Here is a 14459-nt window from a genome sequence, read left to right as displayed (position 1 = left end):
TTTGTTGAAGAAAGCCATAGAAGAAATGGAGAAATCACAGAAAGGCATTTAGCTTAAAATCTCAATTCCATTTAACACATAGAGAGATTAAAAATCAACAGTGGGGTAGTTTAAATGCTTATATTGTGTTGTATGAACTCATAAAGAAAAATCCCTGGAAAATCCCATGCTCGTTACAGCAGACAATTAAAGCAAAATAATTTATATCTGCATCTTTGTGGAACAGTAAGGAGAACATGTCCTCTATTTGTCCAAGAAATGAAAATGTAAACCAGTGCAACTATTTTGAATTTTAAAGTTGTTAGCTGTGGTGTTTTAGTCAGATAAGAGTCATTTCACAAACTCATATGTGTTGGAAAAAGGAAACTGAAATCAAGATTGCAGAGGCCTGATTCTGTTCACAGCTTAAGTATCAAGATTTAATTTTTTCATCTCCTGCCGAACAAAGATCAGGGTTTCTAGTGAATTCAGTGCCAAAGCCAGGTGTTTAACTGATGATTAAGCTCTCAGTCCTTTGTGTAATTAACAAATCCATGTTTTCTCCATGAAATAAAAAGAGGAGAGAATGTGAATATGTATTTTAAGATACACATGCTAATTTTCTGATTTCTACTGGCTCTTCAGTTGCATATAAATTGAATGTGTTTTTCTCTCTGCAGGTGATGGACTAACTAGCATTGGCATTAGTCTTACTTTAGCTATGAACATCATGGGAACCTTGCAGTGGGCAGTAAACTCAAGCATAGATGTGGATAGTTTGGTAAGCATAACATGCACTGTGCTGTGCTTTCTTTTGAGGAGTTGCCTTATTTTGTTGATTATGGGTGTTCAGTGAGTTATTTTCAGAGTTGGATATTAGGCAGATGTGTCAGAAAAGTTCCTCTCATACCTTTCATAGCAACCTACCGGCTTTGGCACAGCACAAACTGAGGTTTTTTATGATCAAAAATTTTCCTGAACTAGAACAGGCAACAGTAAATAATCGCATTTGAGGATTCAGATTGCAGATGTAGCAGTGATGGAAAAACTTCAAAAAGGCTTGGAGTTGTTTTGTTATGATTATATACCTTACCAAGGTATATAATATACCTTACTCGGTCTACTTAAGGGCTTTGCACAGCAGATCATGATGGATGTTTTTGAGCTCCTTCCACACAAAATCAATAGTGATTTAAAAATCTGTCCTAGACTTCCCTGGCGGTCTTTTTCTGGTTTTGTGTAAAATAACCTCTGAGATAAGTCTTTGGAGTCGTACCTGTTTACCCCTTTAATTTGTGTAGTTAGTCCATTAGTTAGGATTGGCTTTAAAACAGAATATTTCACAAGGTTAACTCATCATCACCTATTTGTTGAGATATGAGAAGCAGACAGGAAACTCATAAAAGAATATGTTTGTTCTTGCAGTTTTCATCATACCTTAGCTTAAATGTATGAAAGTTTTAGATGTTATTTTTAAATTTAATAGTTACTTCTCTGTTTACACTTCAGGCATTCTAGGATTTATTTTAGACAGAATTCTTGTAATAAAATACAGTAGTCTTACAAACCAAAAAAAATTTCTGAGAAAAATTAATCTCCCACATCCAGTCATACCCTCTCTGAACCCTAAATTAACTTCTCAAGCCAACTGTTTCAGTATTGGAAAACAAGCAGCTTTTACAGCAGATCTTGGAGACCATTAAATCCTGATTAGCTGAAATGAGTTGTTGTTTAAAAAAAAAAAATTGGGGCAGACGGTGACAGTGAAGGAATATCTGCCAGTTCGACATATTTTTTTTTAAATAAGCGATTCAACCAGCCTCATCCTGAAGGAAATTCTTAAGAGCCCCAAAACTGGGAATTAACCACTTACATCTAATTTCTTGTTTATGCGTGTGACTGGCGATGATCCACAAAGCTGACTGCCATTCAGGGAAACATTTTTTCCCTATCCATCAATTATTTTAGTCTCACTCTTTCTTTGCTTGTTAGAACAGCCTGTCTTGAAAGGCAGGCACTTTGTGAAAGGGCTTCTTTGCCGTAACTGCAAGACACGCCGAACAGCAGTGGTGTGACTGATAATGAAATAAAACATGCCTTTGGTAAGGCACGACAGCTACAACAACGTTCTGTTAGCTCTCATTTGTAAACTCCATCTTAGCCCTGTAAGGCATAATGTGATCACTTTAAGTGTAACAACCTGTATAAGAATCATGTGCACGTATTATACGGCTTAATACAAACTGAAGGTGTTTCACAAGAGCAACAGAAAGTCTTACTCTGTAGGATTCAGACGGTGCTGGACACACTGGTGTTTTAACAAAGAAGGACTTCCCCTTTCTAAAATACATTGATGTTAAAATGTCATCTATTAGTAGCAATAAGGAAGTAACTCCCTTTCCCCTGGAAAGAAAGTCTCAAGTTGCTTTAGACGTTTGTGAGTACTTTTCTCTATATAAAGACAAACTACTGTACTGGAGCACCGGTTATATTATATTAATGACAGCCTTTCTAAGGTGCATCAGTTTACAGGTGGATCCTCTGGACTTCTTTCGGCAGTGGATACCTCCCCACCCCCGTCCCATGGATTTTTAGGTATCCTGGATGACTAACAGATATTGCTGGCAGCATGGTTTTCCTGACACTCAAAAGCTGCTCCTGTGCACAAGCAAATAAGCATAGCTTCATGGTTTCAAGACAATGAAACTGCTTCACTGGGTGATGCAGGTGTATTATTTCCCACTCTTTGTATTCTATACATTTAGCACTTCCCTCTTTAAAGACCTTTACAATTATTTGGCTACAGACGTCCTGCAAAGGCTTGCATGTGTGCCTGACTTAGTATTCTATTTGGTTATAGTCTATTTTTCTCTCAAGGGGTATTTTGAAGCTCCCCACAGGACGAGATTGGCTAGAATTGACACATCTCCATGGGTCTCCAGTTACAGATATGCACGCACCGCTCTAGATGACATCCCTCTTGCCCCTCCTTGAGCAGCTGGGACAGCCGTGCTTACAAGCCTGCACACAAGCATGCCTGAGTGTATAGCACATTTGCAGGTGGCAGTCTTTGGTTGTCAGATAAGCTGGAGTTTTCTGCAAGTGGTTGAAGCCCATGTCCGAAGGCACAGCTGCTGCAATTCGTACATAAGATTAAGCTTGTGCTGAGTTGTTTTACAAGATATGCAAGGTACGGAACATCAGCGAAATAAATGCAAGCAAAAGGACAGGAAGGGAGGCGAATAGGGAAGCAGGATCACGTGAAGAAGGAAAAAATGTACCAGAAGAAATATTGGCCAAACAGATGGGTAGGGGGCAAATTTGACTTTATTCCACACAATCTCCTTCTTGAGCTTTCTGTGACACTGTCATACATGCTGAAGAAATCTGAGTTTCTAGGTCAAATTTTGTTTCTACATACACTGATATTCTTTGAAGCAATTTCTGTTGAACTGGTTGGCTTTAACTGAAAAATCTCCATTGTCTTTTAATACCCCATAATGGTTTTGGCATTTCGTTCTCCATAGCCCTGATACTTTATCTGCTCTGTTTTGTTTTGGTTTGTTTTTTTTTTAAAAACATATGTGGTCACTCTGACAGCTATCCATTGTTTCATTTAAAGCTACCAGTTAGGCTAGATTTATCTTTTCACTTTGATCATTTCTGCTAAATATCCCTTTAGCTGGTTTTCAGTCTTTTTCTTTTCTTTTTCTTGTCCCTCCAGGCAGAGTTGTAGTATTTTATATTTGTTTCCTTCATAAGGAAATAGCAAATAAGTTTTCCAGTAAGTGTTGCTTTCACAGATAAGCATTGGCTAGTCCCAGTGGACTTTTTTAATGCTTTACAACCTCCTCCTTCAGTGGTGCGTATCCTGCAGTAGCAGTGCTATAACTGGGAAGGACAATTCCTTTTATCAGGGAAAGAGAAAATGCCATGCTTTTACTGTTGCCAAGATTACTTATGTAAGGAGATATAAAAAGAATCCCCCAAAGAGATATGAAACCACACTTGCTGAACCTCATGATGCCCCACCCTGTACATCAGGGATGCTGAAGAATTGAAGTAGTACATGGTAGAGAAGAGGACCAAAGAAAAAATTAGGACTGTGAAAAATAATGGTGCTTTTACAGCCGGTTTTCATGCTTTTATTTTCCCATGCTATTTCACCTGTTCAACTGGTACTTTTTTAACTAGGACATGATCTTAACATGCTTTTCACTACCATCAGCAGAAAACCTGAGAACACTGTTAATTGCCAAAGTTTAAATAGACTAAATACTTGACTGTAAAATCTGCACCAGAATGACAATTCTCAAAGTGAGGTGTTGGTCATCTGGAAGGGAACAGAATGAAGAAAAATCTGCTAGAACATTTCCTTTTCTGCCTGCAAAACAGTGTGAGAAGGAGCAAAAAAAATCAGTACAAGTTTGACACGAACGACATATTTCATTTTTGCAGTTTGGAAGAGGAGTATGTGTCCTATAAGTGCACCCAAAATGTAATAGCAGAAGATGTGAAACCTCAGTAAAACCGTATGGTCTGCCTGCATTGACCCAGTTTTTGCAGTGACTTAATGCACAGGGCTTTTTTACAACATGAGCCATTGGACCAACCTCTCATAGGATCTCTCAGTTGCACACTGCGCTTTCCAGACAGCGTGGTGTCTTGCAACATGGCTGTTGAATACTATGTGTGTCTGGTCTGGAGAGGGTAATTGCTCTCTTTCTAGCAGAAGAGAACATAGGGCCTGATGAAATTAATTGTATTAGATTACTTGTAAAAGAATTACTTCTTCAACTTTCTGGAAATATACATTACATAATTATATTATGAATTCTCTTTCAACATTAAGAAGAGTTTAAGTGATATTAATGAGAAAGTAAATTAAAGAATTTGCAATGTTATTAAAATCTCAGTAAAATACAATTAGGCAGGGCTAAAAATAGTGTATTATGCTCCAGACATTTTTAGATGAAAGTAGTAAATATAATCCTTTATTCTAAAGCATTAGTTAGAGAATGTGAATATAGCAGGCACATTGCTGATGGGAAAAATGGATAAGAAACTTGCTGTCACCTACACTATACCTGTCATTATGAATGACAGAAGATTTCTACCTGTGAAAGGAAGAATGGATATCTTTGTGAAATGTTACTGACATTTATGCTACATTCTGCCCAGATGTAAATCATAATGCAAATTACAGAACCAGGAAAGCATCCTTCTGAATTAATTTAAAGTATTAAGCTGTCTAAAATATCTGCATATGTGATGTGACTGATAAATCTGTCAGGGGAGCTGGGACAGAGATGAAATTTTCTGTTGTAAGGAAAGGCTCTTTGTCCAGCTGGCTTCATAATTTTAGCTAGCGTATAATGGTAGGCTCTCTTGGGCAGTTATAGGGAATCCCTGTCTGTACAAAAGTTCACAGTCCTGATGAAGCCAAGAAAGACCTTCATTTCTGAAGCAGCAATATTTCTAAAAAGATAAGATTTCTGAAAACAAATGTACCATCAAACACCGATTAAAATAAATGCATGGTGCTCATTGTGGGCATTTACTAAAGACAGTCAGATAGGAAGAAAATTGTCAGTTTGATCCAAGGTCTTCCTGTTTGTATCACCAAATGAGACGACATTCATATATCAGCATGATGATGACCATGCCTTTCCGTCTTGCAGAGGGGTTGAGATGGAAATTGTAATTGATAGGCTTGGGTGTTAGCATGCTTTTCAAAACTTCTGTCACAGTTGTGTTTCAAGAAACTGAGATATAAGCAATTACCCCAGTATTTTCTTGCATTATATATACATTTGCTTCCAAATGGAAAATCGACCTAACTATTTCAATCTGGATCTAAAAGGAGGAAGGAGTGGTAATATATCAAGTAGAATCACTTTGCAGAAGGAATTACAAAAGCAGTTTAATAAGGTCAAAGATGTACAAAGGGTTTTCCATAATGCCACTGAAGAGAGATATATTACTGGGAATACAGATTAGAGAACAAATGCTAATAATAAGGCCCAGATACTCCTGGATGCCATAGCTATGAAAGTATCTGTTTATTTATTTATTTTGCTAAATAATATCTGACCAATAAGAATTGACACTATCCTATTGTTTACTCTTGTTGTTTACAAAGGTCAAATTTTGGTAAAATGAGGAATCTAGTTGATTAAGTTAGTTGGACTAAGGTGCTCAGGGACCTGAATGTAGTCTAAGGTCACATCTTCTTCAAGTGAGGGGCTGAAATTTTTTTCCTGCATAGCAGGAGAAAAACAGTAGGAAATTTTAGAGATTCTAGGACTACCAGGATGAACAACATTCTCCAAAAGTATATTAGAAATGACAGCCTCCACAGAATGGATTAATTAACCAAAACAAGCTATGCATTGGAGGTCAAGAAGCAGGTAGAGAAGAGAGTCTTGAAAAATCAGAGTTAGACTTGCAAATGGCCGAAATTCTGCATGAATACTTGATCTCAGTTTTCAGTAAAAGGACAGTGTTTAATCTGGGGAGTTGAAAGGGAAGAAGAAGGTAGAAATGGGATTTACAGTAACTGAGGTGGAAATTGTATACAAAAACCAGCCTAGCTGTAGGCACGTAACTGAAGCTCCTAAGTTAGAATCCTGGTCTCTCTAAATTTCCTGTACAGTCCATAGAGGGACACATACACCACCCATGACTCAGTCCATCTAAAATCAGAGTCTTCAACTAAACGTAATGGGGTTCTGCAGTTGGGCATTTCAGTTAAACATGTGAAATGAGGCTGGAACAATGCCACCCCACACAGGCAGACCAGGTGGGACCAGACGTCCCATCCTAGGGTTCAGGAAGAACTGGCTGAGAAGTTGGAGATCTGGTAACGGCCACTTCAAATGAATCTACCAAGCTGGCACTGGTGGTGGCAGGTGATAGAATAAAAACTGTCACTTTTGGTTAAGAAGGAGAAATGGAAGTCATTGATGCCACCGTCAGTTTGTTAGTCTGATGGCAGCAGTCTTCAGAAACTAATTTGAAGAAGTAATCAAAGATGCAGTGCTTACAGAATAACTTCACTCAGGTTTGCTGACATTAGGGTTGCATCAGACTAACCTGATAACTGTGTTTGATGATTTATTTTCCAGACAAAAGTAATGTAGTAGATCTCATTTGTCTTCGGGAAAGCACTGCCTGTGGCTCTGTTTCAGAAATCATATAAATTAAGGAGATCAGGATTATTACAAGAACTGTAAACTAGTTAATGAGTTGGACAGAAAGGAAATGGCATTAAGCTGTAAGTATTAAGCTGTAGGGAGGCTACTCAACAAAGATTAGATTTGTGACTGAGCTTGTTTTAATCTTTTTTTAATGCTCTCAACAAAGAAAAAAGAATTGTGTTGAAGAAATCTGCCAAAGGCACAAAGCTGAAAGGCAATGTTAGCACGAAGGATGCTGGGAGCTGAAAGGTATTAGGTGACCTCAAATGGCTGATATAAAATAGATTTCAGTAGCCAAAGTGCAGGCTTGAATTTAGGGACTGCTAAGAATAACCTCTGTTGTAAGTAAGGATCTCCTTTGTTAGAAATGGCTAAGATGGAGGAAAGCTTGGCTGACCACTGCTTGATCAGAGGGTGACTATAAGATGTGACTGTGAAGAAAGAGCATATGATCATAGCATGTGTTAATTGAGATATTCCTAACACAGAAAGGAAAGTATCAATGCCTTTGTACAATGTCTTTGTGAAACATCATCCAAAATGCTATGTACATTCCGGTCAGACAAGAAAGATTAATTTGAACTGGGATATTTGGAGAAAGAGAACATATGTTAAGAAAGAGGCTTAAACCTGGATTTTCTTTAGTCCTGGAGAACAAAGGGTGATTGGATCTAAGGTAGCCCTCCATAAACTAATGGGGAAAGCAGCTAGGAAAAAGAATGATTTAGAATTTAAGACTAATTACTTTACAAGAACAAACTGGTCCATAGACTTAAAAATATGTTTTCTGACCACCTGAGCAATGAAGTTCTAGTGAAGGAGATGAATTAACTATTTATTAATTGACCCTTGACCCATTTAAAAAAAAAAAAGATAGAGGATCCCTTCTAGTCCCATGCTCCTTTGAAAATTCACCAAGACTGCTACTAGCAACTTCTGTCTGAAGTTCATGAACTACAGGACTTGATTATTTCACTTAATATATATCATTACAGATACAAAATTAATTATCATGGAACTTCCTACTAATTTTTTGGTAAGAACTATAGATAATTTCTCATAAATACTCAGACGTTAATGTCTGATGATTGTTCCCCTTTACTTGATGCTACCGCTTTACATCTTTCACATTCCACACAGTCTGCTGATCTTTGGAGATCAATCATTATTCAAGGAACTTCAGTTTTTGGGTTGGGCAACCCCCTACAGGAGGAAGGAGTTGAAGACTCCAAGATTGCTTTCATGATCATACTTTGTTTTCATAAATACAGGTCATCTACAGTTTTCAAAATACATATTTAGAGGTAGAAAGATCTATTGTGTCCATTTAAAAAGGAAGCAAGTGGAATCACATGTTGGACCAATGTCAGTAGCACAACAGCAATAGAATCTAGAGCTCTATACAAGAAGTATCCTACCTTTGAAAATTATATCATGGTACAACTTACACAGAAAAGAGACTCCCTGTTCTGGCTAGGAATTAGGAATAATTTGATTCCATTTGTTTTGATAGCTAAGTATTAATTACAATTAGAATACTGTTTGTTTTGATTCCTAGATGCGGTCTGTCGGACGAATATTTAAATTCATTGACATGCCAACAGAAGAGATGAAAAACATTAAGCCACAGAAGAATGACCAGCTTTCAGATGCCCTTGTAATTGAAAACAGGCATGCGAAGGAAGAGAAGAACTGGCCATCTGGGGGCCAAATGACTGTGAAGGACCTTAAGGCCAAATACGGTGAAGGAGGAGCTGCTGTGTTAGAAAACATTTCCTTTTCAATAAGTTCAGGGCAGAGGGTGAGACACTGTTTTGTTGTGTTTGATCTGACTTCTGTTAAGGTTAACTATAGAAGTGTTATTATAAACCTACTCATTGACTAAAGAGTAGGTTGAGTTCAGTAAGGTTTTGTAAATGAAATTGTTGCAAAACAAAGTAATCATCTAAAGCACCTGAAGAACAGAAATGTCTTGTGTCTCTTCCTAAAAGGAGCTCATCTGTAGGATTATTGGCTACAAGGAAAAAAAAAGGCAAGGAAAATCTGCCTCAGTTATACTAGAAATCTTGAGGCTATTTACACCTCAGTGAAGCACAGTGGGGATGTTTGTTGGCCATGAGGAGCAGAATATACCGATAAAATATGCATGCAGCAGTTCCCCACGTCGTATTCCTGTGCCTGAAGCCGTCCGCCTTCTCCTCCTGGGGAGAGGGAAGCTGGCTGGTGAGCGCAGGTGCTGGGGCAGCCTGACCCAGGTGGAGCGGGGCACAAAAGAATACGGGCCGCTGTGCCAAGGGTAACGCACCGCTGGCTCTGGCGGCCGGAGGGTGGAGGTGCCGTCTCGCCCGTTCGATGAGGGCTCTACGCCACCCCAAATTATTATATAGCAAACCATAAACAGCTCTATTCTTTAGCAGATTGACAAACCTCTAATGAATCTTCGTGCGTGTTTGGGGTAGCGTTCAAGAAAGAGCTTTAGTTTCAGGACAGCAATTAGGCAGAGGTTTAACACTTTGCTTTAAGTTCACGCTGAAGGACCATCCCTGGTGGGGTGGGAAGAAAGGCTTGCACGATTTCCTGAGCTGGAGCCATTCAGGTGAAGAGGAGATTTTAACTCTCCCACATAGGTGAGAAAACAGGTTCAGTAACAGGTCCGTGGCCTTGCCACGAGGCAGCTCTTCGCTCCTAGTTTGGATAGCACCAGTCTCTGCCAGGTTTGGTAGATCTGTCTTGATTTACATGAACTAAATATTTCATCTACTAAGTTTGAGGGCACCAAAATTTTGAAACCGGGGGTTTGACTTCCTGTAGCACCATCCTGAAACCGCTCTGCCTTTCGCAGAGAGGCACCTGTGATTCCTGGGGCGTGGAGGTGCATGTGCTGCTGCAGTCTGGTGGATTTACTTCCTGGAAAATCCCTTGAAGCAATGGAGTATGGAAAATGAAAGATACTTTTGTACTGTACAGAGAGGGGGCAGAGCAATTAAAACAAAGATCCTTTTTTCAATGTCTGTGTTTTAGAAACTTTATCCAATTTTGGTGATGAACTCTGGACTCAGAGTTAACGTTTCCCAAATTGGAGCATGCTCCTTAAACTGGTGAGGATTTGTCTCTGCCCCGTAGGGAAGCACGTGTAAAACAAGCACGAAAGGGGAGAGCTCTCCTCTGCTGAGGGCATAGAATAGAATAGAACAGACTAGACTAGAATAGAGTATTTCAGTTGGAACGGACCTACAATGACCACCTAGTCCAACTGCCTGACCAATTCAGGGCTGACCAAGTTAAAGCATGTTATTAAGGGCATCGTCCAAATGCCTCTTAAACACTGACAGGCTTGGGGCATCGACCACCTCTCTAGGAAGCCTGTTCCCATGTTTGACCTCCCTCTCAGTAAAGAAATGCTTCCTAATGTCCAGTCTAAACCTCCCCTGGTGCAGCTTTGAACCATTCCCATGTGTCCTATCACTGGATACCAGGGAGAAGAGATCAGCACCTCCCTCTCCACTTCCCCTCCTCAGGAAGCTGTAGAGAGCAATGAGGTTGTCCCTCAGCCTCCTTTCCTCCAAACTAGACAAGCCCGAAGTCCTTAGCTGCTCCTCACAGGACATACCTTCCAGCCCTTTCACCAGCTTTGTTGCCCTCCCCTGGACACATTCAAGGACCTTCACATCCTTCTTACATTGTGGAGCCCAGAACTGCACGCAGTACTCCAGGTGAGGCTGCACCAACGCTGAATACAGCGGGATAATCACCCCTCTTGACCGGCTGGTTATACTGTGTTTGATGCACCCCAGAATGCAGTTTGCCCTCTTGGCTGCCAGGGCACACTGCTGACCCATATGGAGCCTGCTGTCAACCAGCACCCCCAGATCCCTTTCCGCAGGGCTGCTCTCCCACCACTCCTCTCCCAATTTATACTTGTGCCTTGTGCACCGTCCTAGGTGCAGAATCTGGCATTTTGACTTGTTAAATTTCATCCCATTAATCATTGCCCAATGTTCCAATCTATCTAGATCCCTCTGCAAGGCCTCTTGTCCCTCAAGAGAGTCAACAGCACCTCCCAGTTTGGGATCATCAGCAGACTTGCTAATGGTGCATTCAACTCCTGCATCCAGATCGTTGATAAAAATATTGAACAGAACTGGCCCTAGAACTGAACCCTGAGGAACACTGCTGGTGATCGGTTGTCAGCCAGATGTAGCCCCATTCACTACAACCCTTTCAGCTCTGCCCTTCAGCCAGTTCTTCACCCAGCACACCGTGAAGCCTGCTCATCCCACAGGTGGCCAACTGATCCAGAAGTACATTGTGAGGGACAGTATCAAAAGCCTTACTAAAATCCAGAAAAACTACATCCACCTCCTTCCCTTCATCCACTAGGTGGGTGATCTTATCGTAGAAGGATATCAAATTAGTTAAACAGGACTTTCCCTTTGTGAACCCATGTTGACTGTGCCTGATGATTGCACTATTCTTTAAATGCCTTTCAATAGTACGCGGTATGATTGTCTCCATAATTTTTCTACAAACTGAGGTTAGAATAACAGGTCTGTAGTTCCCTGGGTCTTTCCTCACACCCTTTTTGTAGATTGGAATACAAATCTACCCAATCAATAGATTGGGTCGGTGCAACACAGCACAGACTGCTGATCTGGTTCGGAGGCCTGAGGCACTGTTATGGAAAGGAGGCCAGGCAGCAGGAAGAATCCCCTTCTTCACCTTCACATGTATGTTGTCACCCTACAAAAGCAGCCCACGCTCAGACAGGACATCATTAGCTGTGTAAAACCCAGCTGTTGGAAAAGGCAGTATCTCAGCATTTGCTGGTGGTTACTGCAGATATTGCTCGTTCCAGCAATAGATTGGTGCAATCCCACAAGGGAAACACAACATTTTAAAAAAAACCCCATGTATTATGTTTCTTCCCACCTAAGATGTAAGGAAAGGCAGCACCAGCTGGGCAGTTTGAGGACTTGCATTGCTGCTTGGGGGTGGGCAACGGCATGGTGTGTGCCGTGACCACTGCCTCAGGTCCAAGCTACCCCACTACAAATTCGTGGTCTGATCAGAGTTAGGCCCCCTATTTTCAATTATATGGAAATGGAGTAGCTTAATAGTGTGATTCAAGTGCGCTCCCTACTTGGTTTTTGTCTACTGGATGGTGTTTTGCTGAAGAGGGCTTCATAGCAAAAGAAAGGGGAAAGGCACAAAGTCCTGGACTAATCAGTACAAGATAATGTATAAGCAAATTTCTGTTCTTCAGCTAAGGGTAGACTAACAGATTTTTCATCTTAGTTAATTCTAACAAAACAAAGAAGAGTCTGGCCCAGTGTTTCGTTCAGCTCCTGCTGTAGGCTTTTATCATTCCCAAATGAATGACATTTACTATCCCTTAAGATCCATTTAGGTTGTACTCCACTGCTGAGATCTCTAAGTGTTTCTGCCTTGGTTTGTGTTAATACGTGAGCAGTATTAAGTGTTTGCTTTTATGATTTGCATTGCAGGTGGGCCTTTTAGGAAGAACTGGTTCAGGAAAAAGCACTTTACTTTTTGCATTTTTAAGACTGCTGAATACAGAAGGGGATATCGAGATTGATGGAGTCTCCTGGAACACGGTCAGTGTGCAGCAATGGAGAAAGGCATTTGGAGTGATTCCTCAGGTAATGAGATTATTGTATATTTGTGTGCCTTTATTTTCATTGGTTCTATATCCATATGAACATAGTTACCTTCAAGCTGGTAGTTGTTTTATGCTGAGAAACAGAAACAAAATGCAAAGGTTTTGTGAAAAGGGGAGTGGGATGGATGGATGGATGGATGGATGGATGGATGGATGCAATGATTTGCAGCAAACTCTACTTTTTGAGGGTTTCTATGCCACTCACACAAGAACTCTTCTAGAAATGGGAAGGTACAGCACGCTCAAATAGAAAGTTTGCAGCCTGCTTATCCCTGCACCTCTGAAACAGTTTGCACGTTGATTCAAAATAAGATAGTGCCATCTGAAGAAAACAATAGTCAGTGGTGTTCTCAGCTACTGTTTTCTAAAGCCCGACATCACATATTATGGTTAACACGTGGATACCATACATTGCCTGTTTTCCCTGACAGGCTGGTAGCAGAATTACTGTTTTTCTCATATTTTACTAGACCACTAGCTGATCCCCAACTTGGACTCATCACTTTTTTAGCTGTCACCTCTCATCACCGTGTCATGGTGCATGCATAAGGGAGCACTTCATATTATTTATGCTTGCAGCAGTTCCGGCATATGGGAAGTAATACCATTTCAGAGATGAAAAAGGAAGCAGCTCCTCACATGGGTTTAGGCACCCTAATACTCTCAAATAACTGGAACAAGAAAAATAGTCTAACAAGGAGCAAACAATTAAACCTAGGGCTTCTGAGTCCCTTGCCAATGTCCCTGCCACTAGACCAGTGTCCTACATTAGTTACAGCCTGGATTATCCATCTCAAAAATGAACATTATTGGCTGCATGCAGTAACACTAAAAAGTGATTGCTCACTGTAAAGGTAGGAATGAAAACTAATGGAATGAACTGCATAATTTTAATGCCATGTTTTGTATTTTTGTTGTTGAAAGCTGTCAGTCCTTTCCAACAACACTGATACAGCAGTAACACATATTGGCCTTCTTTGAAAGCTATACACTGGATAGTTCTTCAGCTACTAAACATACACAGTGTTTTCCATAACAATGTTCATTCCTTTGGAAATCTTGTGAGTGTGGCAGAATAATTCAAGTAACAGCTGGCTGCAACCTTACCAATAAATCACTTCTTGTATCGGAAGGCAGAGGGGCACCAGGTACAGATCAGCCTGCCACACTGTGAGGGGTCATGCAGTCTGTCCCATCTTTATCCATCCTTGAGGGGTGGCTACTAGCCCAAAAGACTGATAAGTATGGTTTGATCCTTGGTCACCCTGGTTGGTCCCCTCCTTGATACACAAGGAATGGGCCAACCAGGGTGACCAAGGATCTCCTTTTGACTGTCAGTTGTCAAACCCTTATTGTGCTATCCCCCCCAACCCATCCCCACTGTAGAGGAGTTGCCAGCTGCTTTCTGTGCATATTGGTTTGTTCCCAGATAGTCCACTGTCTTAGAAAGGTGGTTACCATCTTAGAAAGCTGGTGAGCTGTAGTGAACATATATGTGGTATAAAGCTGTTGTGCACTGACTACATGAGATGCTTTAAAATAGTTGGAGAGATGCTGGAACAGCGAGCTGATTTAACAGAAAAATATGCTGTCAGGTTTAC

The 14459-nt window shown here is 40.5% G+C and overlaps 1 protein-coding gene across 1 annotated transcript in view; it reads left to right on the top strand.

Moving 5' to 3' along the window:
* The window catches only part of CFTR (CF transmembrane conductance regulator), an 82385-nt gene that overhangs the window by 55256 nt on the left and 12670 nt on the right, over window positions 1-14459 (top strand). The window contains exons 21-23 of the mRNA XM_075495742.1: window positions 660-760; window positions 8737-8979; window positions 12683-12838. Of these exons, the coding sequence (XP_075351857.1) occupies window positions 660-760; window positions 8737-8979; window positions 12683-12838 (500 nt within the window). The remainder of the gene's footprint in view (window positions 1-659; window positions 761-8736; window positions 8980-12682; window positions 12839-14459) is intronic.

Source organism: Mycteria americana, chromosome 1 (genome assembly GCF_035582795.1).
Source record: "Mycteria americana isolate JAX WOST 10 ecotype Jacksonville Zoo and Gardens chromosome 1, USCA_MyAme_1.0, whole genome shotgun sequence".
Taxonomy (NCBI): Eukaryota; Metazoa; Chordata; class Aves; order Ciconiiformes; family Ciconiidae; genus Mycteria; species Mycteria americana.
The sequence above is the reverse complement of the archived record's forward strand: the minus strand, read 5'-3'. Positions and strand labels throughout refer to the sequence as shown.